At 39.9% G+C, this 26,185-nt stretch overlaps 1 protein-coding gene across 6 annotated transcripts in view; it reads right to left on the reverse strand.

The window, feature by feature from the left end:
- Positions 1–398: 398 nt before the first annotated feature.
- The window catches only part of pom121 (POM121 transmembrane nucleoporin), a 43,661-nt gene continuing 17,874 nt past the window's right edge, over positions 399–26,185 (reverse strand). For 2 of the 6 annotated variants that reach the window (XM_055657948.1, XM_055657944.1), the window contains exons 11-14: positions 23,408–25,255; positions 15,576–15,614; positions 9,092–9,214; positions 399–7,806 (exon numbers count right to left, since the gene is read on the reverse strand). In XM_055657948.1, the coding sequence (XP_055513923.1) occupies positions 7,712–7,806; positions 9,092–9,214; positions 15,576–15,614; positions 23,408–25,255 (2,105 nt within the window). In that variant the 3' untranslated portion in view covers positions 399–7,711. The remainder of the gene's footprint in view (positions 7,807–9,091; positions 9,215–15,575; positions 15,615–23,407; positions 25,256–26,185) is intronic. The other 4 variants (XM_055657950.1, XM_055657945.1, XM_055657949.1 and 1 more) reach the window with 4 other exon arrangements.

Below are 26,185 nucleotides of genomic sequence, written 5' to 3' on the forward strand. Positions count from 1 at the left end.
AGTAGGTATGTTTAGACATTGAATGATAGTCGATCACAATGTGGTCTGATCTCACGCAGGCCTGTTATTACTCTTAGAACAAAACATGGAAAGAATCACCATTCAGCTGAGGTACAAAGATATTACTGACAAAGGTTGACCTAGAAACCTTAAAAGTTGAATAGATTGCCTAGAATAAAATCAGTATGCCAAAGTTCCTATTGTTTTAGTTCTAGATAGGATAATTAGGCATTACATGTTCATTTCAGGAGGGGCCCAACGGAGTTCCAAGACTCCAGTATATGTAATAATGTGTTTATTTTTGTAATATGTATTTCTTACCCATGTTAAAAACAGATAATAGTTGGCAAAGTTTGAGTGCAGTGTTAGAATGCAGTGCTATAGCAAAACAAGCAGTCTTTATAATCACAGCTTTTTATTTAAAACTATCTCCATTTAATGACATAAGCAAAAAAATCAGATCTTTGCACACTCGCAGCCAGCTTTACATCTGCACATTCACTCACTAGTTCTATCAACCCAAGTTGCAATGATAGAAGTCTACAACGTTTTTAAAGCATATTAACATCTCCACATCCACCCGTTCTAGGATTACTCATCAACATTCATCACTCGCATGTTTGTTGCCATTCAAAGTCATCAGGGACCACTCATGCCATTGGGATCAATGCATTTCTTGCTGTTTATTTAGTCTTGATGTACATAGGTAGATACTCGTAAAAGCCTTTTCTGGGTCAAAACAGTATGTTTAAGCACGAAACATTATCTTTAAACAGGGGATATCGGACACGTTTTAAAGGAAGATAACGGGAATTAAGAAATGTAGGCAATTGATAAATTATCAAAAGTCACTGCCTAAATGAAGCTTAAATCTTTGCAATGAGTCGCAGAATGACATGCCTGCATCTCCCCAACCCATTATTGAGTTTTGGCAGTGATGTGGGATGCTTGCAGATTTAAGTAACCTGGTCAATTATCAGTTTAAAAAAAAAAATTTAAAGGTGTATTTTGACAATTTTGTTATGCATAATCTGCCCAAACTAAATGTAGTCAGCCTTCTTGAGTTAGTCATGATGGCCTTTAGATCAGCTATCATACAGATATCATTTATTTCCTCACCAAAGGCATTTTTGCTGCCAAAAGTTCTCCATCCAGTGGCCTGGCAGAAGGCAAACACAAATGTAAGTGTGACATTAAGGAAATCATCAAAGGGTATTCCAGCAATTTGCTTGTGCAATTTTAATTTGCATTATTTAGGGCAAAAATTGATAATCATTTATTGACAATCAGATTTATTGGATTAAAGACCAAAATTTTATTTAAATAAATCCATGCACCTAAATGGAACATGACCTAAATGGAACAAATAGGCTTTGATGCAACTAGTGTCCTAACAACTGTTTACGACCAAAGTGATGTGGGATAGTGGTTTCTTTATATCAGGATTTTCTTAAGACCGAGCAGTCTCTACATGTATTCCGTTGTTTGCCAAATTCCATCCTCCTACCCAAGAGCTTAAGTTGCAGCCACAGCTAGACAAATGGGGAATAAAGGATCTTCACTTTTCCCAAAGGAAAACAGTATTTGAGCCTGAACTGCCCCATGTCACCTACATTTCAGAGTGAAGAGTAGCACTGATAGAGACCAGGCAGTTCATCTGATTGGTGAGAGGAACAATTCAGGGGAACATATTAAAAACAATGGGATTATATTGTGGTTTTCAGTATTTAATGGATACCTCCCTGTAATCAATTGGTCCACTCTTTATTTTCAGCAGATCCTCCACCTCCCTTTGTCACCTTATGCAGGCATGCACAAAATTACGAGTGATAGTTTTGGATAGAATCTTTCATGAGTATTAAATGTTCTATTTGGGAAGGAAATCTAGTCACTGTTACAAAATCACAATGCTTTAGTAATTCTTACTTTATATTTATAGTTCTGATCAATTTTCCCTGTATTAAAACATGCATTTTGGGATAAAAGGATCATTATCTCCTTAAGAGACATTATGTAGAAGACTTGGGAGTCGCTTGTTAATTCTCTACTGGAGATACTTGGGTACAAAATGATGCCAAGTCATTTTGAACTATAAAGAGCGAGCTCAGTATTTTTCTATAATTGCCAAAGCAATGCACCTCAACTTGAGTTTGTTGCCATGGGAATTAAAGTTCCCCATCAAAAAGCTAGAAAAAAAACGACACGTTTGTTTGGAAAATAGATTACAATGAGAAATTGGTTCTAACTTAATTTTGGCCTTTCCAAGCTATTTTATCAGCATCAAATTCAAATAACCAACTCAGATACTGAAATAAATGAGCACAAGTCTTTCAATTTACTTCACTAAGCAGTTATATTGACCTACAAAATCACTTAAACAGAAGCCCAGTGAACAGCTTGCAGCAAACCCGGCATCCCACCACTGCCAACCCATTTGTTGTTTTGTTGTAATTATTTGGCTGTGACAGTTTGGAAATTACTTTTCAAAATTAATTATCTCTGTTGCAGAAATGCTAAATCATATTAAGGGTTTGTACTATTGCAATTTGAGATATGCGCCAATGAATGGGAACACATCTGCATGGGAACACATCTGCAAATGATTACACATTGTAAAGGTTAAGTTGCAGCATGCATCTATGTGAACCAAAACTAAACATTAATACCCCTGATTTAAGTAATCTGGTAAATGGAAAGGAAGTTAGTGTAATGAGCTGTCTTCAGTTAAGCAAAATATTCCATGTGACATTGTAAGGAATTTAGAATGGACCTATCAGGTATGTCGCTGTGGCAAGAAGCAAAGCCAAAAGGAACAGTGGCTCAGAATGTTTTGTTCACCAAAGACAAATTGTGCAGAAGTGCCGTTAAAAGTAAGGGGCATAAACTAAATCAAGTAAATAATCTATTAAATTGAATTTCTCTAGTGCACATCATTTACTAGTCCCATGATCTCATCATTTTTAGAAATGACCTATTTGTTGCCAAATACAAATGTCAGCTGTATCTTCCACTTCATATTTATTCAGCAGCAATAAAATGTATTTACACATTTATAATTTTAAAGATGTTAATTCTGAATAACAACTTAATAACTGAAGGAATGGAGGGAAGAAATCCTGAATGCCATTTTGTTAAGAGCATATCACCCCCCAGAAAACAAATGGCACAATTGGTGTTTCTAAACTTTTAAATTTACTGTTTTAATGCTTAAATAAAGTGGGTATTTGGAGAAAGAGGCATTTGATCTTGTCAGATTTAAGACTACAGCATGCATAACTGGCAAGAAAGTATCACCTCAACAAAATCACACCTAGAAATCAAGCTTTTTCTTCCTTCTCTGGAGAACATTTTGACATGATGCAGTCTTTCACAGATCATCATATCACTAATACATTGCATATTCTAGAAAGGATCAGCAGTTCAAAGCAACCATAGTTGAGTGCAATCCCATTATCATTCACCCAACAAAAACATGCCCGAGTAAAGGCATGTGAAAATGATGAGGACAGTCTCGATCACTTGGTTCTCTGGGGTTGCAGCATAGCTACCCCTAGCTGGGAGCAACTAAAACAAAAAATACTAAACAATGAATTGGAGATGTTATTGATTTGTATACTAAGATTTTAGTTAATGTAAGAGATACCACCACCAAATGATTTATTTAGCTATTAAACACACTGCTTCATTATATTTAAAATTAAGGCCCTGAGTAACAAAATTAGTTAAATGTGGGTGGGTTGGGGATTCTAAGAACACATTTACCTCATGAGTACATTTCTGAAGAGAAAAAATCTTGGGAGAAATAGCCAAGTGCAAAGCAATGGAGAAAGTTGCATCTCAAAAGGAAGTTTATAAAAAAAGTGCTCTTATTTGTAAAGAAGCAGTCTGATTTTTTTGTTCCAAATAGATGTTCAATTTCAAAATTTTAGTGCCTAATCATGTATCACTCGAGATTCCACTGACTCCACAAGTCAGACTATTCGCCGTCTAAATTCAGTGTAACTGAATGAAAACACGAGCTGTTGGCAGACACCATTGTTACGTTTTCACTACCATTCTTTTTATAATCAATAGATAACAACCAAAGAAAATGTAATTGTTTTTTTTAATAAAAATTTTCACTTCCTTCCATTTCAAACAGAAGCCTGATGATTAATTGCTACCTGGCAATTTGGCATCACATCCAAAAGAGTTCTTCCGTTTACACAGTATCCAGACAAAGAGCACTTTCCAGTATATATCAATGGACAGCGATTAGAAATAGAATATATGGGTCATTTATTTTCCCTTCTGTAGTTGGGCATCCATAAAGCTAACCCAACTGTGTTCTGCTACCTCAGCAGAAATTGCAAGAGCATTCGCCTCTGCGCTTGGTGCTAATTCTAGTTTACCCCTCTCTCCAGATGAAGAAAACTGATTAATCCATCTTATTTTCATTTTAACTGTCGTGCAGCAGAAACTTCAAGTGTCAGTGCCCTGCATTATGATCAGAGAGAACCCTCGTTTCAGATCAGTCATTTTGCATTTAAATCTGGAAACAGATTTATTACAAACATTACAGCTGATTTTCGAATCCTATCAATATACATATTAAGCAAACTTATCAGCTGTCAAAAGAAAAATGTAAAAAAGTTTGTAATTAAATGCCATCTAAATTTTTTCAATATTGTTTTGGCCCAAAGACAGGCGTGGGTATATCAGCCTATGTGCAACTTTCAGCAAGAAAAATAGTATCCCAACTGCTTTTCCACACACCATTGGTTTGTTTCCAAAACATACTCACACCAACTTCATTCATAGTTCATATTTAAAAACCAATTTGTACATACAATTGTTTATCAGAAGTATCATACTATTTAACCAGTGTAGCGTTAAGTCTCAATGAACCAAGCTTGAAGGAACGTAGAAGGCAGTTTTTGCTTAAATATAAAAATAAAATTTATTTAGCTTTTTTTTTTTTTTTAAACAATTTTATCTAAATTTAGAAGTTGCCAATCACCCGCACACATTCATACTCAGACGTCACAAAATGGCAGCCATTATACCGGGATGAGGAGGATCCTTCAATCTGCCTAGCCACTAGGGACCAGCAGAAATATCTTAAAATCATGCATATGGAAATATTACAAACATTCTCTGAAAATGAATTTATAAGTCATTAGATCGTAGTGTCTTCTAATGGATAATATATCCAATCAACGATCGGGTGCTGTAAGAGAGATATTAACTTTTCATCTTCTGCAACCACCTCCTCCTAAACCCTCTCTTCATTTGTTCCCCTTCTATTGTTGCCTTTGATTTGATGAATTATGTGCAGTTCCCCACAAACTGTCTTCACGGAAGGAAGGAGACTCGTTCCAGAGATGAGGGAATGCACCATCTCATAAAACAACCTAATGCAAGGCCTTTTCAATTACTGGATGTTTATCCAACGAGAAATATGAAGACTCCTACCAATTAAATATTGTTTGCAACATGTTAAATACCCTGGGAAGAAGGGACGGAGATAGGGTGGAGGACCAGCAGGTCAGACAAACACATCTTTTGGGGAAAATAAACTATAGAGGGGGCTATAGAATCCAGTTTTCTCATTACATGGAGACAGCACCCTCTTCTTTCAAACATAACATTTCCAAGTGATTTAATCAAAAAACGGTGAGAATTGTGCCCTTGTTAAATGATCCATCTGTGTGGCATATTGACTTGTATTCCTCTCTGTGCCCTGTGCTACTTTTCCAGCTCACACATGGTCATCCATCCACCAGGAGGTTGGAACAGATTTCACTGGAGCAACCAAACATTCTGCATCAACCTTCTTCCTGCAGTCTGGTCACACATCCTCAAAAAAATGGAATCTATTTATGGAATTCAGGGAGGGGGGGGGGGGGGGGGGGGGGAAATAGAATAATTTGAAAATCACCGAATATTGAAATTTGAACACCAGAACTTGGGAGCCTTAAGGGATGGGATGAGGCAGGTTGCTTGCCACAATTCTGGTTTCCAATAACTAAGCCCTGCTCATGGAACAAGACTTACTAAAATTAAATATCTAGTTTTCAAAAAAAAAAATCAGATGTCATAACCTAGCAATAAACTGGGCATACAAAGTGTAGAATAATCTCTGGGCTGGTTAAAATGGAACTTTGAAGCTCTACTCATACAAGACTATTGTGGCAAGAGTTGATAAAGAGTTTCTATAACTCTTTCTACAGTATCCCACCAGTTGTAGAAAGTACTATTTGATGCAATTAGATATACCCAGCTTGGTTATTTCTTCTAATTAAATCTAAAGACACTAAAGATTATTCAAAAAGGTTGATGAATCACTTTTTAAAAAAGATTTGAAAAATTAACTTGTTTTTCCATAAAATTAAAATAGGCACATTTCAGAGCTGCACCCAAAATAAGATGCAAATATCTAGTTGCGATTAAAATATACATAGTATACACGTACAATTCTCAACAATGCCAGCCAAAATTTTGGTATAAGCTGAAGTAATTTGTATTTTTTCTTTAAACATTATAGCACCAGACTTCTGAAAATCCTTTTTTTTTTGAGAGTCCAACACTGTACAGTGGGAACCACCTCCAAAACTAGTCATGACTGCCATTTCTCCAGAGAACACTGCTCAATGTGTCACGCAATTATAGAGCAAAACACTATCACAGATTAGCAAGAGTCAGATTAACATATATCCAATGAACCAGCCAGATCCGGCATTACTAACATGCCGCCACACATACATTGACATTTTTCCTCCAAACTCGATTCACTGAGTAAAGACATGAGATATACAAGCAAACACTGATAACATTACTGTATGTAAAAAAAAACTGACAGCTTGGGGGAGTGGGGGAGAAAGGGAGGAAAGAGGAGTTAGGAAAGGAAAGCAATTTGGTTTTGTTTCCCTAACCCAACTAAACAGACTTAAAATCCACTCACAGGAACAAAAAAAAAAGGAGAGGTAGGTTGCTTAGCAAAAGATGTTGAGAAGAAACTCAAACAGCGTTAACGATTTCTTAGCCCAAAAACAAAAAGGTTACAGAAAGATTTAGATTTCTTGACAGAAATATTCAAACTGAATAAGTGTTTTCAAGGGAGGGGGAAAAGGATGAAGAGAATTTAACATCCGCCTCCAGTTCAGTTTGCCTTTTGACCCAGACACCACAGAAAAATGGTGCTGTTGCAGGGAATTGTGCCCTTAAATGATTCCCCCCCACTCCCTCCCCTCCCAAAAAAAGGAAGTGCAGCAGTACGTACTAAAAAAGGGTCAGTCCAGAAAAGTTCTCAAATCGCATCTTACAGCAACCTTTAAAATAGAAAATTTCAAGTAAAGCTATGTTTGTTGCTTACGTGTCAACCATTACTGCTGCACCCTGAACTAAACTCAGATCACCATTCTGCAATGGTTAGTTTTGAAAAAAGTATACAAACTTAAGACAAGGACTTCACTGTAGTCCAATGAGCTTCTCGCATTGTTGCAGCAATTTTTTTTCAGCAGCCATAAGCCATTTGTTCTGACAGTTCAAGCCCAGAAAAAAAGACGTAAATTTAAACAGAATTTTTCTCAAGTATATATTGTCATCTTTTGAGGTCAGTTGCCTGCACATCCACGACTGGCGTTGTTTAGGGTACAAAAGTAAAAAGTGGTAATTGTTTCAGAATAGTCAACATGTAATGTTCATTTGCACTATTCACATTTCCAAATGTCTATCGCTTCCGTATGTGCTGCCGTCTAGCCTGCAATCTCTGTCTGCCTCCAGTAGATCGAGATCCAGCTCCTATAGAAAAGGCCGGTGTTGCTGCTGAGAGAGAAAGAATTGATGTTGGATGGTTAATAACATGTGGAAATTCTTCTTCCTAGACCCGAAACATTCCTAGATATTACTTCTGTCTCCTGACAAGAGTGTCTGTGTCTTTTTGTTCCTTATATAAGATGACTTAGGAGAATACAACCAGAGACAATGGATAAGGGAACAAAACAGAGCACAGACAGAACAATTGAAAGTTAACTCAGCAAAGATTGAGCAATCCAAGTATACGGTAACAATTGCCACAAAGGCACAACTTGTTTTCCTCTCATAAATGCATCCGAAATGTTGACCATTTCCAGCATTTTATTGTAGCTGGTTAATGCATTCACGACCCCCTTGCAACCAAGTCTCCGTAATGCCACAATTCCATGGTCCCAAGCACTGATCCAGACTCCAGCTGCTTTACCCATAATACTCCTTGCATTGAAATAAACACACACAAGTCCTTCAGTTTCAGCATACTCTTTAATCTCTCCTGCCTGAACTTCATTTGAGACTTACTGATCATAATTTCTACCTTCCTATCAGTCCAAACATTCACTGACATCCTGCCCTTGTTCCCATCCCTCCTGCCAATCTAATTTAAACCCTCCTGAGTAAAGAACCTCTGCAAATATATTGATCCCCCTCTAGCTCAGGTGCAACTGGTCCCTCTTGTACAGTTCACCCAAACTCAGAAGAGATCCCAATAGACAAAAAATCTGAAACCTTGCACCAACTCCTGAGCCACACATACATCTGTCCTACCTTCCTATTCCTACCCTCGCTAACACATGGCACCAGGAGATGACTACCTTTGAGGTCCTGCTTTTTAACCGTTTGCCTATCCTAAGTGAACTCCTGAGTGATCCTAAATTTCATGAACTTGTTTAATTGTTTCATCACATTTTGATTCCTGCCTAAAGGAATAAAGCAACATCGTTTGATATGAGACAAATTCAGAATACAGATTCAAATCAAACAAACCGCAAATAAATTTTAAAATAAAATGAATTTCAAAATGTCAAAACCTGACCGATATGCTGGAAGTTTTAAAACCAAAGGACGTGCAGACCGAACCCAAACTTGCTTTTACTAATGTGGTGGATGAAACGCCCTTGAATTAACTAGCAAACCACCAAGCAGCATCAAATCTACACCAATTAGTGTAGTGATTCAATGGCTCGACACCTTTTACAGGACAACAAAAAACAGTCAGTAATTACTAATGTTAGCTACATCCTGAAGATGAACAAAGTGTTTCTAATTACACAAACAAAATGGTGGATTTTCTCACCAAAAGCCGATGCCGCTGCTGTGCCTGTTCCTGGACTCCCAAAGTTCGATGCTGGAGTATTAGTGGTCCCAAAGGAAAAATTTGCAGTTGGAGTACTCTGTCCAAACCCAGGTGCAGTAGTCCCTGGAAGAACAACATAACAATGGGAGCATCTGTTAAATATCGACTTTATGCAGAAATAGTAGCTAGTACTAAAATATCCATTCGAAAACTGCAGTTGCAGATTTCCTACTTTCCAATCCCACTATATCTAGCCTCTTCCTCCAGGTATTTATTCCCTTTTTTACATCATTCAACAAAGTAATGACTTTCCTGCTGATCTCATGATTCCCTCAACATCTAACATTCTAATAATTTCCACTTTTAATGCACACTTTAATGGACACAATGATGGATTCTAGCTCTCGAGGGAGAATAGTTCCCAAAATTCACAACCAACGGTAATAAAATTCCTCAGCTTGGAATAAATGGCTGACAAATCTGCAACTGAAGAATGAAGTAACTTATTCAGCAAAATGAAATATTGATATGTAAGATATATCCCACAAATGGGAGGATATTAGGTGATGTGAAGAAACAGAGGGTCCTTGAACAGTACATTCACAGATCCTTGCAAGCAGAACAGATTACTAATGTGGTTTAAAAGGCAGGTAACATGCTTTATTTGTTGAGGCACAAAACCAGGTTACATTAGAAACATAAACAACACTAGTTGGGCCATTGCTTGAGCACAGTTGCAGTTATTACATTTCTTACTACTGTAAAAGGACATGAGTGATGTACATATAGTAATTATTGGCAACTGGAAGACTGCTGTCGATGGTCAGGGTCCCTGGTTGCTGACTGATAAGGAGGACATGAGAAAAGGCAAGGACAAAGGTCAGCTGGCTGTGAAGAAGGCCCTGGGGCAACAACGGGATGGAAGTTTCCATTATCTCAGTCCACTGCCTTCAGTTGCAGAGACAGTCAAAGCCAGAATGGGGCTCCGAAGGCACATCAAAGCATGCTCAAAACTGTTGCGCAAAACATATAATCTGTTGTCCCAGGGGAGTGACGAAATGATGCCACAAGGTCTTTTTTACAGTTCTGGGCACCATGGCAGGAAACAAGTGATTACCATGAGAGGGAGCAGAATATCTTTGCAAAGATGTTGCCAGGACTGGGAGATTTTAGATACATGGAAAGATTGGATAACTGGGGTTTTCCATTGAAACAGAGGAGGAAAAGGCAGACAAACAGAGTTGCTGAAAATATGATATTCCCATTTCCTTTAGCAAAGTAGTCAAATAAGAGATACAGTTTTGAAAGAACAGGGCAAAGAATTAGCTTGTGATAGGGCTGTTGACAGCTGGTTGAGGCAGAATGGCTCAGCACATTTTAGAAAAGCATTTGACATACAGTTGAAATGCTGTGAACATCAGAATTATGGCCCAAACACTCCATTGTGGGATTAAGTTTGCTCTTTCATCATCAGCAGATATATAATTATAGCACCATCATAGTCATACAGCATAGAAACAGAACATTTGGCCCAACTCAAACATGCCAACCAAACTGCCCCAACTAAGCTACTTCAATTTGCCTGCCTTTGGCCCATATCCCTCTAAACCTTTCCTATTTATGCACCAGTCCAAATGTCTTTTGATTGTTGTTACTTCGTGGGCCTCAACTAATTCCTCTGGCAGCTCATTCCATATACCCATCATTCTCAGTATGAAAAAATTGCTCACCAGGATCTGATTAAATCTTAGGTCGACACAAAATGCTGGAGTAACTCAGTAGTAACAGGCAGCATCTCCAGAGAGAAGGAATGGGTGACGTTTCGGGTCAAAACCCTTCTTCAGACTGAATTTCCTATTAAACAATTTCCTATTAAAACTGAATTTCCTATTAAATTTTTCTCCCCTCACCGTAAGCCTATATCCTTTCGTCCTCAATCCCCCGATCTTGGAAAAAAGACTAATTGCATTCATACTTTCTATTCCCTTCATGATCCTAACATAACTTGTGTCCAAAATCTATTTGAAATAATGCATTTCCAAATCCTTATCCTATCCATGATGCTCATTCCAAATTATTGCACCTTGTGCTAAAGCACTGGACACCCTGGAACAATCAAGCTTTGGAAACTGACATGGTAACACTTTCTATCAATTCTTGTCGAATTTCATCTTCTTCTTGCATATGGCGTGCACAGCCTAAAGTTGTAGGACAACTTGTTCTATTTGATCTTATTTGACTGTGCACGCCGGGTGGATTGCATTTGTCAAACAGGGCGGACCACGTGAAGGTTGCAATCTTCCACCCCGTCGAATTTCATGGGGCAAGAATATATTAAAAATGGAAAAAACATTTACACTATTGCTCACATTGTCATTATTGAAATTCAAGATAATAGTTCTATTGTCTATTTGAAAAAAATTGCAAAGTGAACATACTTCTCTAACATAAATAGCACTAAAGCAAAGAGTACCATATCGAAACAAAATAACCTTCCTTCCATCTACACTTCACATTGCTCCTACAAGGCCACATTCGTAATCATGGATCAGTCTCTCCAAGGATACTCCCTCTTCTTCCCTCTCCCATCAGGCAAGAGGTACAGACGTGTGAAAACACATACCTCCAGATTCAGGGACAGTTTCTTCGTAGCTGTTATTAGACAACTGAAGTATCCAATCACCAACTAGAGAACTGCCCTGACCTACCATATACCTCATTGGAGATCCTCAGACTATCTTTAAGCAGACTTTACTGCACTTTATCTTGCACCAAACATTATTCCCTTTATCCTGCAACTGTACAGGTTCGATTGTAATCGTGTATAGTCTTTCCACTGACTGGATAGCACTCAACGGGCAGCATGGTGGCATAGCGGTAGAGCTACTGCCTTACAGCGCCAGAGACCCGGGTTCGATCCCGATTACGGGTGCTATTTATACGGAGTTTCTACGTTCTCCCCATGACCTGCATGGGTTTTCTCCAAGATCTTCAGTTTCCACCCACGTTCCAAAGACGTACAGGTTTGTAGGTTAATTGGCTTGGTGTAAATGTAAATTGTCCCTAGTGCGTGTGGGATAGTGTTAACGTGCAGGGATCGCTGATCAGTGCGGACTCGGTGGGCGTGTTTCCACGGTGTATTTCTAACCTAAACCAAAAAAAAAAACTTTTCACTGAACCTCAATACTTTTGACAAACTAAAATACCGTAACAAAGATAGAATATCATGAGAACATTCTTCTGTTCAAGGTCAATAAGATCTACATTTCCTGCTAATTCCAAAGTATTAACAAGGAAAATAACTAAAGGTCATTGGCCATGCAAAGCATTCCCTAGCAACAAAAGCCCCCACTTCCAAACAGCAGCGAAAAATACCATAAAGAGAGGTGCAGTTACAACACAGACATAGAATCTGCTTGAACAAATTAAAGCAGCTCAACGTGTGTCACATACAAATTTTGATAATCATTAACTTTGCAGAAAAGCGTATTTTTCATAAAAGTACTCGCTCATCAGATATATGTGCAACATCAGGTTTGGATTGTTATTCCATATCTGCAGTGACAGTGTAATTAAACATAGTATTTGAAATTGACTTAAGATCCCATGACCTGCGTGGGTTTTCTCCAAGATCTTCAGTTTCCACCCACGTTCCAAAGACGTACAGGTTTGTTGGTAAATTGGCTTGGTATAAATGTAAATTGCCCCAAGTGTATGTGGGATAGTATTAATTTGCGGGTATCACTGGTCAGTGCGAGCTCGGTGGGTCAAAGGGCCTATTTCCGCATTGTATCTCTAAACTAAAAAAAAAAATCAGTTTACAGGATAAAAATATGGCATTTTCCGTAAGATTCTGTAATGCACAAATGACTGCATTTGCATTGTCAGATGACGTCTAAACTGTGTCCTTGAAATTAAACTGAGAGCAGCTATCTCAACATTAATACAACCAAATTGGTTTCTTTACAAGTCATGGGTTAATTAATGCAAGTAATATATTGTCCTGACCAAGGAATTATCATTAAAATGCTATTTTAAATTGACATTCATTTTCAAACAATGCCTACAAAGAATGTGAACTGGCTGACAGTTTTAGTTTCAGGACAAAGAGGTAAATTCAGTCAAATATGGCACAAAATTATTTAAAAAAAACTCTTCATGAAGTGTCTCAATCTGAAATATCAACTCTTTTTCAACAGATTCCACCCTTTGAGTGCTTCTAACATTTTATTTTTATTTCTGCATTCATCAGGTCAAGGCTGATTTGATCACTAGTCTCAACTCTACTTTCCTGCTTGGCCTGAAAAACCGTTGATTCCCCCATTGTCCAACAATCTCCCTCAGCTTTCATACCCAGCATCCACAATTCATCCAAAACAGGTTTAGAAACATAGAAAATAGGTGCAGGAGGAGGCCGTTCGTCCCTTCGAGCCAGCACCGCCATTCGTTGTGATGATGGCTGATCGTCCCCAATCAATAACCCGTGCCTGCCTTCTCCCCATATCCTTTGATTCTACTAGCCCCCAGAGCTCTGTCTAACTTTGTGGAGATTCAGTTTATAATTATACCCAAGACATATTGATAGATTGTTCAAATATTATGGGGGTTAAGAGATATGGGATTATAGAAAGGTGGTGCTGGAATACAAGATAAGTTTCAATCCTACTGACTTGCATGCAAACACAAAGATCAATTGGCCCACAATTGTTTCTATTCCTTACATTCTTAATGTGACTTCAGTATTCAAGCAGACAGCAACGTACATTAACAAAATCCTTAGTGTAAAGCTGGAACTGCAGATAGCTGCTTTGCATCAAGGTAGAATTTCTTCCAATGACAGCTTGTAATTAGCACTTAACTCTACTTAGTCCCTCCCCGATTCCTCTTGAAGTGCTGGTCAGCTGTCGTCTTGAACCACTTCAATCCATTTGGAAAATGCTGTCTATAGTGTAATATGGTAAAGAGTTCCATGATTTAGACTCAATGGTGGATAAGAAATGCATTTTTAATATGGGTGATTTGAGATTTAATGAAAATGAGCAGGTGATGCCACTTTCTTGTGCCTGCTATCCTTGACGCTCCTGGATCATGGGTTTGAGAATTGTTTTGCATCAAGTCTAGGCAAGCAACCGCAGTGTATTTTGTAGATGACACAGTAACCACTACGCACCTATAGTGGAGAAAGTGAATGTTTGGGATGATAGCTACGGTGTCAATGAAATATTTTGTTTTGTCCTGGCTTTAAGCAACTTGAATTTTGATCAAGCATTTATCCAGGCACATGGTGAACATTCTGCCACATTTTTGTTATCTGAAAATGGATGGTTCAAGATGTCAGGGGATAATTCATCCTATATGACACAGCACTCTCACTTCTTACCTTTGTTTATGGCATGTTTGCCATCACAGTGAGAGGTTTTGAGTATAGGAGCAAGGTGGTCTTACTGCAGTTGTACAGGGCCCTGGTGAGATCACCTATTGTGTGCAGTTTTGGTCTACTAATTTGAAGGACATTCTTGCTATTCAGGGAGTGCAGCATAGGTTCATCAGGTTAATTCCCAGGATGGCAGGTCTGACATATGATGAAAGAATGGGTCGACTGGGCTTGTATTCACTGGAATTTAAAAGGACGAGAGGGGATCTTATAGGAACATTAAATTCTTAAGGGATTGGACAGGCTAGATGCAGGAACAATGTTCCCGATATTGGGGGAGTCCAATACCAGGGGTCACAGTTCAAGAATAAGGGGTAGGCCATGTTGGACTAAGACGAAGAAAAACTTTTTCACCCAGGGAGTTGTGAATCTGTGGAATTCTTTGCCACAGAAGGCAGTGGTGGCCAATTCACTGGATGTTTTCAAGAGAGTTAGATTTAACTCGGGGTTAACAGAATCAAGGGATATGGGGGGGAAGCCCATATGTACCCAAGCAGGAACAGGGTACTGATTTTTGGATGATCAGCCATGATCATATTGACTGACTCGAAGGGTCGAATGGCCTACTTCTGGACCTATTTTCTATGTTTCTGCTTACACTTAGAAAGAACCAACTGATTTTCTTCGGCGAATTAAGGCACATACAACAATAATGCAACTAAAGCCAACTATTATAAACATGATTTTGCAATAAATCAGTATCTAATATGAAACACAATGATAAAGGTGAGAACGTTTCATCCTCATGTATGCAAATTCATCCTGTCAATTGTGTTCACATGCTGCACAGCCGTACCTGCGACCTGTGTTAAGTGAAAATCAACTGCCGAAGCAGTAGCTAAAGATGTTAGCAACTGCTACTTCTATAGAATCTATGCTGTATTTATTAAGCAACTTGCCTTGTTGGAGTAAACAGCAGAGGTGTTAGAAACACATCAAAAAGATTTTCCAAAGCGCATATTTCTTTTTGCTTACAAGTTCTCATTGCTAGAAAGCAACTAATAGTGAGCAGCTAAAGCTTACAGAACACTGTAGTATTCATGAACTTACCAGTTCCAAAATTCAAACTGGGAGTTCCAAAGTTGAACCCTAATGAAACAAAATGGTGTGTCACCAGCAACAATGTCTTTTGGTTTAATTGCATTTACACTTTATCATATTTACAGCATCTTGAGGGAGTTTCATTGATCTCTAATACAATTTTTATAGCTCATTTATAGGTTTCTATAATGGAGCTGGATTGCATTAAGCTAGTAAACACTGCAGTGTAATCTTACAGCTATCAAACTATGACAGCTCAGCTTCTAAGAGCTACAAACGGATTAATCAAAATTATGTTGTCTTGGAAATAGAATCTGTTAAATTAAGCTCTACTGACTGCTTTGTGTAAATTTGATTATGACCATTCAAGACAATTGGAGTCAGAGATATACACACAAAGTGCTGGAGTAGCTCAGCGGGACAGGCAGCTTCTCTGGATAAAAGGAATGGGTAACGTTTAGGGTCTTCAAAGGGCCTCGACCCGAAACGTCACCGATTTCATCTATCCAGAGATGCTGCCTGTCCCGATGAGTTACTCCAGCATGTCTATCCGTGTCTATCCTCGGTGTAAACCAGCATCTCTAGTTCCTTCCAACATAGTCAGAGAGCACAGAAGCAGGCACCCTGGCCCACCATATCCATGCCAACCATGACATTCCTATCTGAAACTATCTCATTTGCAGGGATTTGGCCAAGAGTCTGTTATATCTTGGCAATTCAAGTGCTTGTTCAGGTGCTCTTAAATGTTGAGTATACCCACCCTTCAAACTTCACAAGCAGTGGCATTCCAGATTGCACCCACCCTTTGGTAAAAAATAAATAAATAAAACATTTTTTTAAAATTGTGTTGTATTTGGAACCCTCTAAACCCCATATTCTTTACTTTAAACCTACACCCTCTGATCAGACATCTTTGCCATCTGGAAATGTTTTGTATTATTTACCCTATCTATGATATTTTTATATACCTATTGGATCTCCCTTAAGCCTCCTCTGCTTCAGGGAAAACAAACAAGGCCCATCCAGTCTCTCCTCTTTACAGAAACGAAATGCAGAAACTGGCCCATCCCAGCCAATAACCTGATGAATCCACTCTGTACCTTTCTAGTGCTGTTGTGCCTTTCCTATTAGTGTGGAAGTGCAATTTGGGATTAGGATTTCCAGACGTGCAGCTGATCTCATGTCATTACTATGCCCAATTTCTTTAAACTTGCCAAAAATTATTAGGCAGGGTGGAGAAATACTGCAGAAGTAACATCAATTTGTACTCAGTGATCTTTTGAGATATTACAGATCAACAGTAATGTATCATAAGAATTCTTACCCTTCTCTATTCAAATGAATGCATGAGGAACTAGGACAATGATGCATGCAGTCAGCAACTTCACAAAACTTACACATAATTCATTATGTTTGCTCAAAATGTGGACTGTTGATTAGTTAAAAGATTTAAAAAAGTAGGAATAAACAGATCATTTTAGGGTTTGTGGGCTCTCATTTTGAATTTTACAAGAATTAGCACCAAAGCCCCAGCTGTTCCTAATCGATATCAATGATGCAGTAAAGGGATCATGTACAATATATCTGAAATTGCTCTTGAAACAATGCTTGGAGGAGTGCAAATTGAGGAGGATGAAACAGCAAGGATGATATAGGCAGGCAAAGATATGGTAAGATGTGCAGTCATCCACTTCAGAAGCAAAATACAGAAGTATTCAACGTCTACCAAAAGGTCGACGTAATTTTCTAGCTGGTGTCTAGAACTTAAATAACAGGATGGTCTCTGCCATCAGATAGCAGATATTGATTAGTGTTTTTACCTACCTTTAAGTTTTCCTCTGCACAAATTTAGCTCAATTACTAGAACATTACTTTTCCAACGCTTGAATAATGAAGAAAGCACAATACGTTTTTTTTTTAACACCCTCCCCGTCCCACACCCAGGATTCACCAATGCTGAACACTGTCTACGTTAAAGCTGCAAAAGGAACCCAGATTAGTCAAAACATTACTGGGCCCAGGGGCTTCTGTATCAACCAACCCCTGGGTTTTCAGCCAAGTCTCACAAAAAAATGCCTTTACAGAAACAAGTATTAAATCATAACATCATAGAGTGATAGTGTGGAAACAGGCCTTTCGGCCCAACTTGCCCACACCAGCCAACATGTTCTAGCTACACTGGTCCCACCAGTCCAACATATTCTCACTACACTAATCCATATCCTTCCAAACCTGTCCTATTCATGTACCTGTCTAACTGTTTCTTAAATGTTGGGATAGTCAACTACCTCCTCTGGCAGATTGTTCCATGCACACACCACCCTTTGTGCGGAAAACGTTACACCTCAGATTCCTATTAAATCTTTTCCCCTTCACCTTAAACCTATGTCCTCTGGTCCTCGATTCACCTACTCTGGGCAAGAGACTCTGTACATCCACCTGATCTTTTCCTCGCATGATTTTATACACGGCAATAAGATCACACATCATCCTCTTGCGCTCCAAGGAATAGAGTCCTAGACTACTCAACCTCTCCATATAGCTCAGACCTAGTCCTGGCAACATGCTCATAAATTTTCTCTGTACCCTTTCCAGCTTAACACCTTTCCTATAACATGGTGTCCAAAACTGAACACAATACCCTAAATGCAGCCTCACCAACATCTTATACAACTGCACATGACCTCCCAACCTCTATACTCAATACTCTGACTGATGAAGGCCCATGTGCCAAAATACTTTTTGACTACCCTCTCTATCTGCGACTCCACCTTCAAGGAACCATGCACCTGCACTCATGGATCCCTCTGCTCTACAACACTACCCAGAGCCCTGCCTTTCACTGTGTCGATCCTGCCCTTGCAATTCTCGGAATTAAATTCCATCAACCATTCCACATCCTACCTGGTTACTTGACTAAGATCCAGCTGCAATTTTTCACAACCATCTTCACTATCTGCAAAACCACCACTTTTGTATCATCTGCAAACTTGCTAATCTTGCCGTGTATTTTCTCATCCAAATCATTGATATAGATGACAAACACCAATGTGCCCAGCACCAAACCCCGAGGCTCATCACTAGTCAAAGCCACCAACGGAGAAGCAACCTTCCACCATCACACGCTGCTGCCTTTCATGCAGCCAATTTTCTATCCATCCAGCTATCTCTCCTTAGATCTCCCATGCGATCTAACCTTCCAGAGCAGCCTACCTTGCGGATCGGAACCTTGTTGATTTCTTTGAAGGAATTGAGGAATTCTGTACATACAAGGCGATGTAGTAAAATAAACCATTAGCTACTGAAATAATCTTTTTCACTTTTCTATTCCATTTAGTATTCATTGGAACAAGCAAGTTTAAGCTAACAAAAATAAAAAATCTATGAGACAATGAGGCTTTACAAAGTTTTAGCCATTGTGAAGGTTAGTTACTCATTAGGCTGGACATAGAATCAGACCAAGTTGACCCATGCAGTCAGGTTATTCTTTCCAATTCTCGCAAAAACCAAGTGTTACACAGGGGGATAAAATATGCCAGAAACAGAATACAAAAGATGAAAAACTTACAATGTGATGGAGATGCTAGTTTGAGTTAAAAACTGAGAAAAAAAACATTACTTTATTGATTAACCTCGAGATGTTTCTACAACTTGATTGGAGTCCACCAGTGGTAAATTAAATTGATTGGACATGATTTGGAAAGGCATGTCAGAGCAAAAACCAAGCCATCAAGAAGGATTAATTGTCCGTAGACCTCCGAGACAGGATTGTGTCGAGGCACAGATCTGGGGAAGGGTATAAAACAATTTCTGCAGCATTGCAGGTCCCGAAGAGCACTGTGGCCTCCGTCATTCTTAAATGGAAGAACTTTGGAACCACCAGGATTCTTCATAGAGCTGGCCGCCCAGCCAAACTGAGCAATCGGGGGAGAAGGGGCTTGGTCAGGGAGGCGACCAAGAACCCGATGGTCACTCTGACAGAGCTCCAGAGTTCCTCTGTGGAGATGGGAGAACCTTCCAGAAGGACAACTATATCTGCAGCACTCCACCAATCAGGCCCTTGTGATCGAGTGTGTAGTGGCCATTTGGCTTGTTTTGTGTGGCATGTGTCTTTACATTTTAGACTGCCTGTTTAGTTTGGGACCAGCATGGAGAAGGTTTACCCTTTGACCATGCAAAGCGAAACTGAGACACGAGGAGTTTTCTAACCTTTAATGCAATAATCTGGAATTCGATTAAGATTATAGTGTACGAGTCGAAAGAAGTTTGGATGTACCTTATTGCTTTTCATCAAAAATAAATAATTTATTAATCAAAGGGCTGCGTTTTGAAGACTTATCTGTGAAGAAGCTCTGAAGGTCTCGGACGGTGAGCTCACATGCGTATAAAGACATTTCCCTTAACCATGCAGTCCATTTAGCGGCTAGAGGGAGTAATCTCTTGAACGATATAAAAATCTGCCGCTAGAGAATGGCCAGACGGAAGACACTCCTCAGTTAAAGGCACATGACAGCCTGCTTGAAGTTTGCCAAAAGGCATGAGAAACAAGATTCCCTGGTTTGATGAAACCAAGATTAAACTCTTTGGCCTGAATGCCAGGCGTCACGTCTGGAGGAAACCAGGCACCGCTCATCACCTGGCCACGGTGAAGCATGGTGGTGGCAGCATCATGCTGTGGGGATGTTTTTCAGCAGCGGGAACAGGGAGACTAGCCATGATCGAGGGAAAGATGAATGGAGCAAAGTACAGAGAGATCTTTGATGAAAACCTGCTCCAGAGCATTCTGGACCTCAGACTGGGTCGGAGGTTCACCTTCCAACAGGACAACGACCCCAAGCACACAGCCAAGATAACGCAGGAGTGGCTTTATGACAAGTCTGTGTATGTCCTTGAATGGCCCAGCCAGAGCCCGGACTTGAATCCGATGGAACATCTCTGCAGGGACCTGAAAATAGCTGTGCATCGCCGTTCCCCATCCAATCTGACAGAGCTAGAGAGGATCTGCAAAGAATGGAAATTACCCAAATACAGGTGTGCCAAGCTTGTAGCGTCATATCCAAGAAGACTTGAGGCTGTAATCACTGCCAAAGGTGCCTCAAAGTACTTAGTAAAGAGTCAGAATACTTATGTAAATGTGATATTTCAGTTATTTCTTTGTAATTACTAAGCAAAAAATTATAATCACCTGTTTTTGCTTTTTTATTATGGGGTATTGTGTGTAGCATTGTGGGCAGGGGGGAGGGGGGGGGAGGAAGATAAAGCAAGAGGAAAAGAACTGGAGATGAGACCAGACTAGGATAAATCAGGGACAGCAACACATGTTCAAGAAGGAACTACAGATGCTGAAAAATCGAAGGTAGACAAAAGTGCTGGAGAAACTCAGCGTGTGCGGCAGCATCTATGGAGCGAAGGAAATAGGCAAAATTTCGGGTCGAAACCCTTCTTTCGGCCTGAAACGTTGCCTATCTCCTTCGCTCCATAGATGCTGCCGCACCCGCTGAGTTTCTCCACCACTTTTGTCTACAGCAACACATGTCCTCAGGCAGGGTGGTTCCCTGATACGCCTATTTTTGGTTTGGGAAGGTATGATCTCGAGGGATATATTATTGCAAACTGTGGAATTGGTTGGACAAATAGGTGGAGGTAGGAGAGAGGGGAGTGTTTGTAGATGTTACCCCTGGCAACCACTCTGCCAGAGATCATCGGTTGCCGGTCTTAATTTTCTTGGTCTTTTCTCAACTCCCCAGTTACCCCCCCCCCCCCCCCACTTTCATTTTGAAGAAAGGTCCTAACCCAAAATGGCACATATCCATTTTCTCCAGAGGCTCTGCTGCGTTATTACTATGTATCTATCTTTTATATAGAGATTATACGAGTTGTGTGGTTCATTGAACATGCTGCAAAAATTCCAATTAGATAAAATACTCCTGTAAATCCTTTTGCTGTCCTTGATTCAGCTGTCTCTCAATGGTGATTTTTTACATATTGCCCCTCAATTTCAATATTTTCACCAGTACTATTGATATGTTCAATGCCTTTTTTTTTTTACCCCAAGATAGGAATTAGGATACATGTTCTCCTTATTTGCCCACAAAATCTGCCAGCCTACCCAGCGTTACCCTGGAATTCCCCAAGTTGATATATGCATGCCTTCCTCTTACAAGAGTAAAATCTCAGCTGGGATGCATTCCATTGTCACCTTCCAAAACGCTCTTTGAAATTGTAATTCATGCCAGCTTCCGACAAGCACAGTCCTTGGCACCGGTGAGCCTCAAGGACCCAGGCACATCCTCAACCACAACCTCTGCAGTACTTTCTCCAAGTTACCAGGCTGATGTCATCAGAAATAGTCCTTTTTAGGAGTTGCAGCTAGTGCTGGGGACTTCACTATCTTCACTGCTTAAGTTGATTGAAATGGGGAGACTGTCATATTATTGTATGTTACATTCGACAAGACAGGGAATTCAGCACAATACTACATTGTCGGCAAGAGTAAAAACTGACCCTACCTGAGCCACCGCTAGAGAGTTCCATCAGGTATATGCCTTATTTAATTTTCATTATGGAGATTACTACCATCTTTAATCCACACGACACATCACTGTTGATATCTTCATTTCAATCCAACTCCTGATCAACCACTACCACCTCATCCATTCCTTCATTCCTAAATTGCCCATCTCCTTCCCCAAACAATCTACAAGACATGCCCTCCCCTGGCCTCAACACAACTCTATCACACCACCCAATCTCACCATTTGCGATCTCATCTTGAAGGGTTTCAACACGAAACATCACCTATTCCTGTTCTCCAGGGATGCTGCCTGACCCGCTGAGTTACTCCAGCTTTTATTGTCTATCTTCATCGCCTTACATGCTGCACATTTCCCTTACTCCACTCACTGCACTGAAATCACATCACCTCTCCCTTCACAATCCATCACCACACTTTCCCTAAATAATGCTTCATTGCTTCCCAAACTTAATTTGTCCTCGACCCTCCCAACCTCCCATTCCAAATCCACTCTGTGAAAGTCTCCCTTTCCACATCATAATCCTATCTTCAACATGTCATTCGTAATTAACCCACACTACTCAAAAGATTTGCATCAACCCTTCTGCTCTGACCCATAGTACCAACTCCCTTCCACATAAGATCTCCTCCTATTGACTCTACTTAATATTGGGAGTATGGTATGTTTGGGTCAAGTAATATCCCCACCATCCCCTTGCCTGGTGTGCACCCATTTATCCTACTAGCCCCCGCTTTATTTCCTCCTCCCCTAACCCCTACGTCCCTTTCACCTATAATCCCTCCCTCTAGCTTTACATTTCAGTCATCTTCCCTCCTTATCTGATACCCTCTTGTCTACTTTTCATTTCTACCCCATGTCACTTACTTCACTCATGTGCCAACCAAGCCTCCCTCAGCAGCATCCACCCATCACTTGCAGGTTTTGTCCTGCCCCCAAGTTCTTTTCCAGCTTCCTCCCCGCTATTACAATGTCTGGAAGAGGGTTCTGACATGAAACGTGACCTGTTCATTCCTTCCACTTTTTGGTTTGTTCAAGATTCCAGCACCAGCAGTCCCTTGTATCCCCCACGATCTGCTCCCCAAAATTATCTTTCTTCTGTTCAATCGTAACATCAGTAGTTCTACAACACCCTATAGATTGCAGAATACCAAGGCTGGTGAACCAGATGAAGGAGGGAAGCAACAGGCAAAATTTGGCCCGTGGTACATAGCTCCAAAGTTTCTGGTTTATAGTAATTCCTCTCAAGGGGTTACATCTCACTGATTTAACATGTTATAAGGACATAAGGTTATACGGTTCACTCACCTCCAAAAGTAGACTTATTCTCAACTGTGTTTGCAGCTCCAAAGTTGAACTGTGAAGTACTTTGGTTCTGTGTCCCTTGGTTAGTCAATGAGGACCCAAACATATTTTGAGATGATGATGATGCTGTTGGGGTGGAAGTAGCAAATGGGATGGAAGGGGTTGATGCACAAAATGCACTCTGACCTGAAACAAAGAAACCAGCTGAAGCTATATTTGGGTTTGAGGCAGCAACACTGAAACCACTGGTTGTTATGGCTGGCTGATTTGTGGAACCAAACCCAACACCTTGTGCAGAGCCAAAGATTGAACCAGTTGCACCAGTACCTGAACTCTTGGTAGCAGTGAACATTGGAGTAGCAGTGGAAGAGGTGGTTGTACCGAATGGGAAACCCCCTGAGGTGCTACCAAAAGTCGGTTGTGTAGAAGTTGGCCCAAATCCAGACTGAGCTGTAACACCTCCGAACACTGGCTGGCTCGGAGTTCCAAATGCAGACTGTGAAGTAGTATTCTGAAAGGTTGGTTTGACAGGCGTAGCTCCAAAGTTGAAGGGAGTTACAATATTGCCAAAGGCAGGGGGTTTAGTTGGGGTTTGTTGAGTTGCTGCAGCATTAGCTCCAAATAATGACGGACTGCTTGTGCCGCCAAAGTTTAGCTGGGCTGTCATGCCCCCAAATGGAGGTGTGCTTGTGGCATTACTAAACAGGGATGTCTTTCCTGAGTTTCCAAATGTATGTGTGAGCTGAACACTTGATGTGGTTGAAGGTGCCGACACGGCAGCAGTAAAATTCCCAAATAAATTTGAAGTAGCAGCAATGCTTGTTGATGCCTGGCTTGTAACTACGTTTGGCTGTCCAAAGACAGGAACTGATGGGCCAGCTGATGTTGCAGTGGCATCTATAGAAGTCTTCCCAAATTGGAACACAGGGCCTGATGCAGCAGTAGTCGCCGTTGTTGTTGTTGTTGTTGACGGGTTTGAACCAAACTGAAATTGCTGCTGGCTTGATAGGTTGTTACTTGCCGTAGGAGCCATATTTTGTTTTGCAGAAAGAGTTTCATTTAAGCCAAAACTAATTGCAACGTTTGAGGACTTCACTTCTGTCTCAATGTTTGTACTTGTTAATGCACTGGAAGCTCCAAATTGGAACAGAGTTGAATTTGATTTTGTAGTTGTGGGAGGAGGGGCTTCATTATTAACCTTCGCTTGAACTGACTGGCCAAAATTAAAAGGTGCCGATGTGGTCGTCGCAGTTGTAGGTGTCACAGAGTTTCCGAACACAGGCTTGAATGGAATGATCGAGGCTGCAGAATTAGATGTTACTGGTGCTGCCAAGCTTATGGGTGTAGTAATTGACATAATCGAACTTAATGTTGTTGATGCAATAGTAGTCTGCTGCGTGACTGGCAAACCAAACACTGGCTTAAACTCGGGTATGCTGACAGATGAAGATGCCGTGGTGCTAATTCCTGTTGGGATTACAGTCATTGTGCCCGAAAGGTTAAAACTTGTGCTTGGAGTTGAAGAATTCCCTGTACAGACAGACGCACTCATTTCTGGCCCTTTGTTAAGTTTACTTTCTTGTGCACTAACCACAGAAGAAACCTGGCATGAGTTTGTGGTCGTGGTGATAGCTTTGGGAGCAGGTTTATTAATTGATGTTAGAAGTGATTGGGTAATGGTGGGGCATGAGAATTTCAAAGCATCAACTGGCTTAAATCCTGGAATATCAGTTGTTATTGTCATGGCAGCAGTTGTAGGAGTAGGTGGAAGCAATAATTCACCCATGAAAGCTTTTTTGGAAACATCTGGAGCTTTATCCATTTTACTTGGATTCATTCCATTAACAGAATCTAATGAAGAAAAAGTGTCAATTACTTCATGAAAAGTCACTGTAGGAGGTCAATTAATTAAACAATAAACTTTGCATTCTTTAATCCTCAATATGCACCACTCTGAGCTATAATACCTCATTCCATCTCGCTTGCAGGTATTGATCCAATTGGTTTTCCCAGAAAAATATCTTAAGTGCTTCCTCCGAGTTACACTATTACCCCAAATTGACATTGGGAGTCAATCTAGAACAAACCTAGCATGAATTCTATAAGATATCCACACCAGATCTAAAATTCTAATTCTCCTGATATGCAGATAATTTCATTACAATAGATTTGTATCAAAGACTGATGACTTCAAGTGATACGAGCAAATTAAGTATTGAGTAAATAAAATTAAAATTCAAGTTTGAGAAAATTAGTAGTAATGATTTATTTACCTCAACACTTAACTTTATAGAGCCCTCCAGCAATGCATCACATACCAGAAGCAAGTGGTATTTAAAAAATAACTTGAATACAGTCAAATATAAACCGATATTTTACAGCATTTTGGAAGTACTTGCTTAATTTCCTTTCAAAATCTACCTCCAATATGAGAACACATTTTACTCATCTTCTGCTAGTTTTCTTACATCTATATCATTGTCACCGGGAACTACTATTTCCTAGTCTATCAAAACCTTTCATGACTGAAAATTTCAAATATCCTTTACACATTCCCTCTGATGACTGAAATTCCATCTTTTTCCAGTCTCTTTGCACAATGCTATTTCTTCATTCCTCTAGGATCCTCAAAGCTTAACCGCATACCCTCAACGCATCATCTTTAAAATGCATAGCATTTCAAATGAGGTCCAAGTATGGTTTAATTTTTTTTAATTGCCTTAGTTCCCATATTGGACTGATGCCTATACCAATGGAATCAAGGACCACATGCTTATTACT

Source organism: Leucoraja erinacea, chromosome 28, assembly GCF_028641065.1.
Source record: "Leucoraja erinacea ecotype New England chromosome 28, Leri_hhj_1, whole genome shotgun sequence".
In the NCBI taxonomy this organism is placed as follows: domain Eukaryota; kingdom Metazoa; phylum Chordata; class Chondrichthyes; order Rajiformes; family Rajidae; genus Leucoraja; species Leucoraja erinaceus.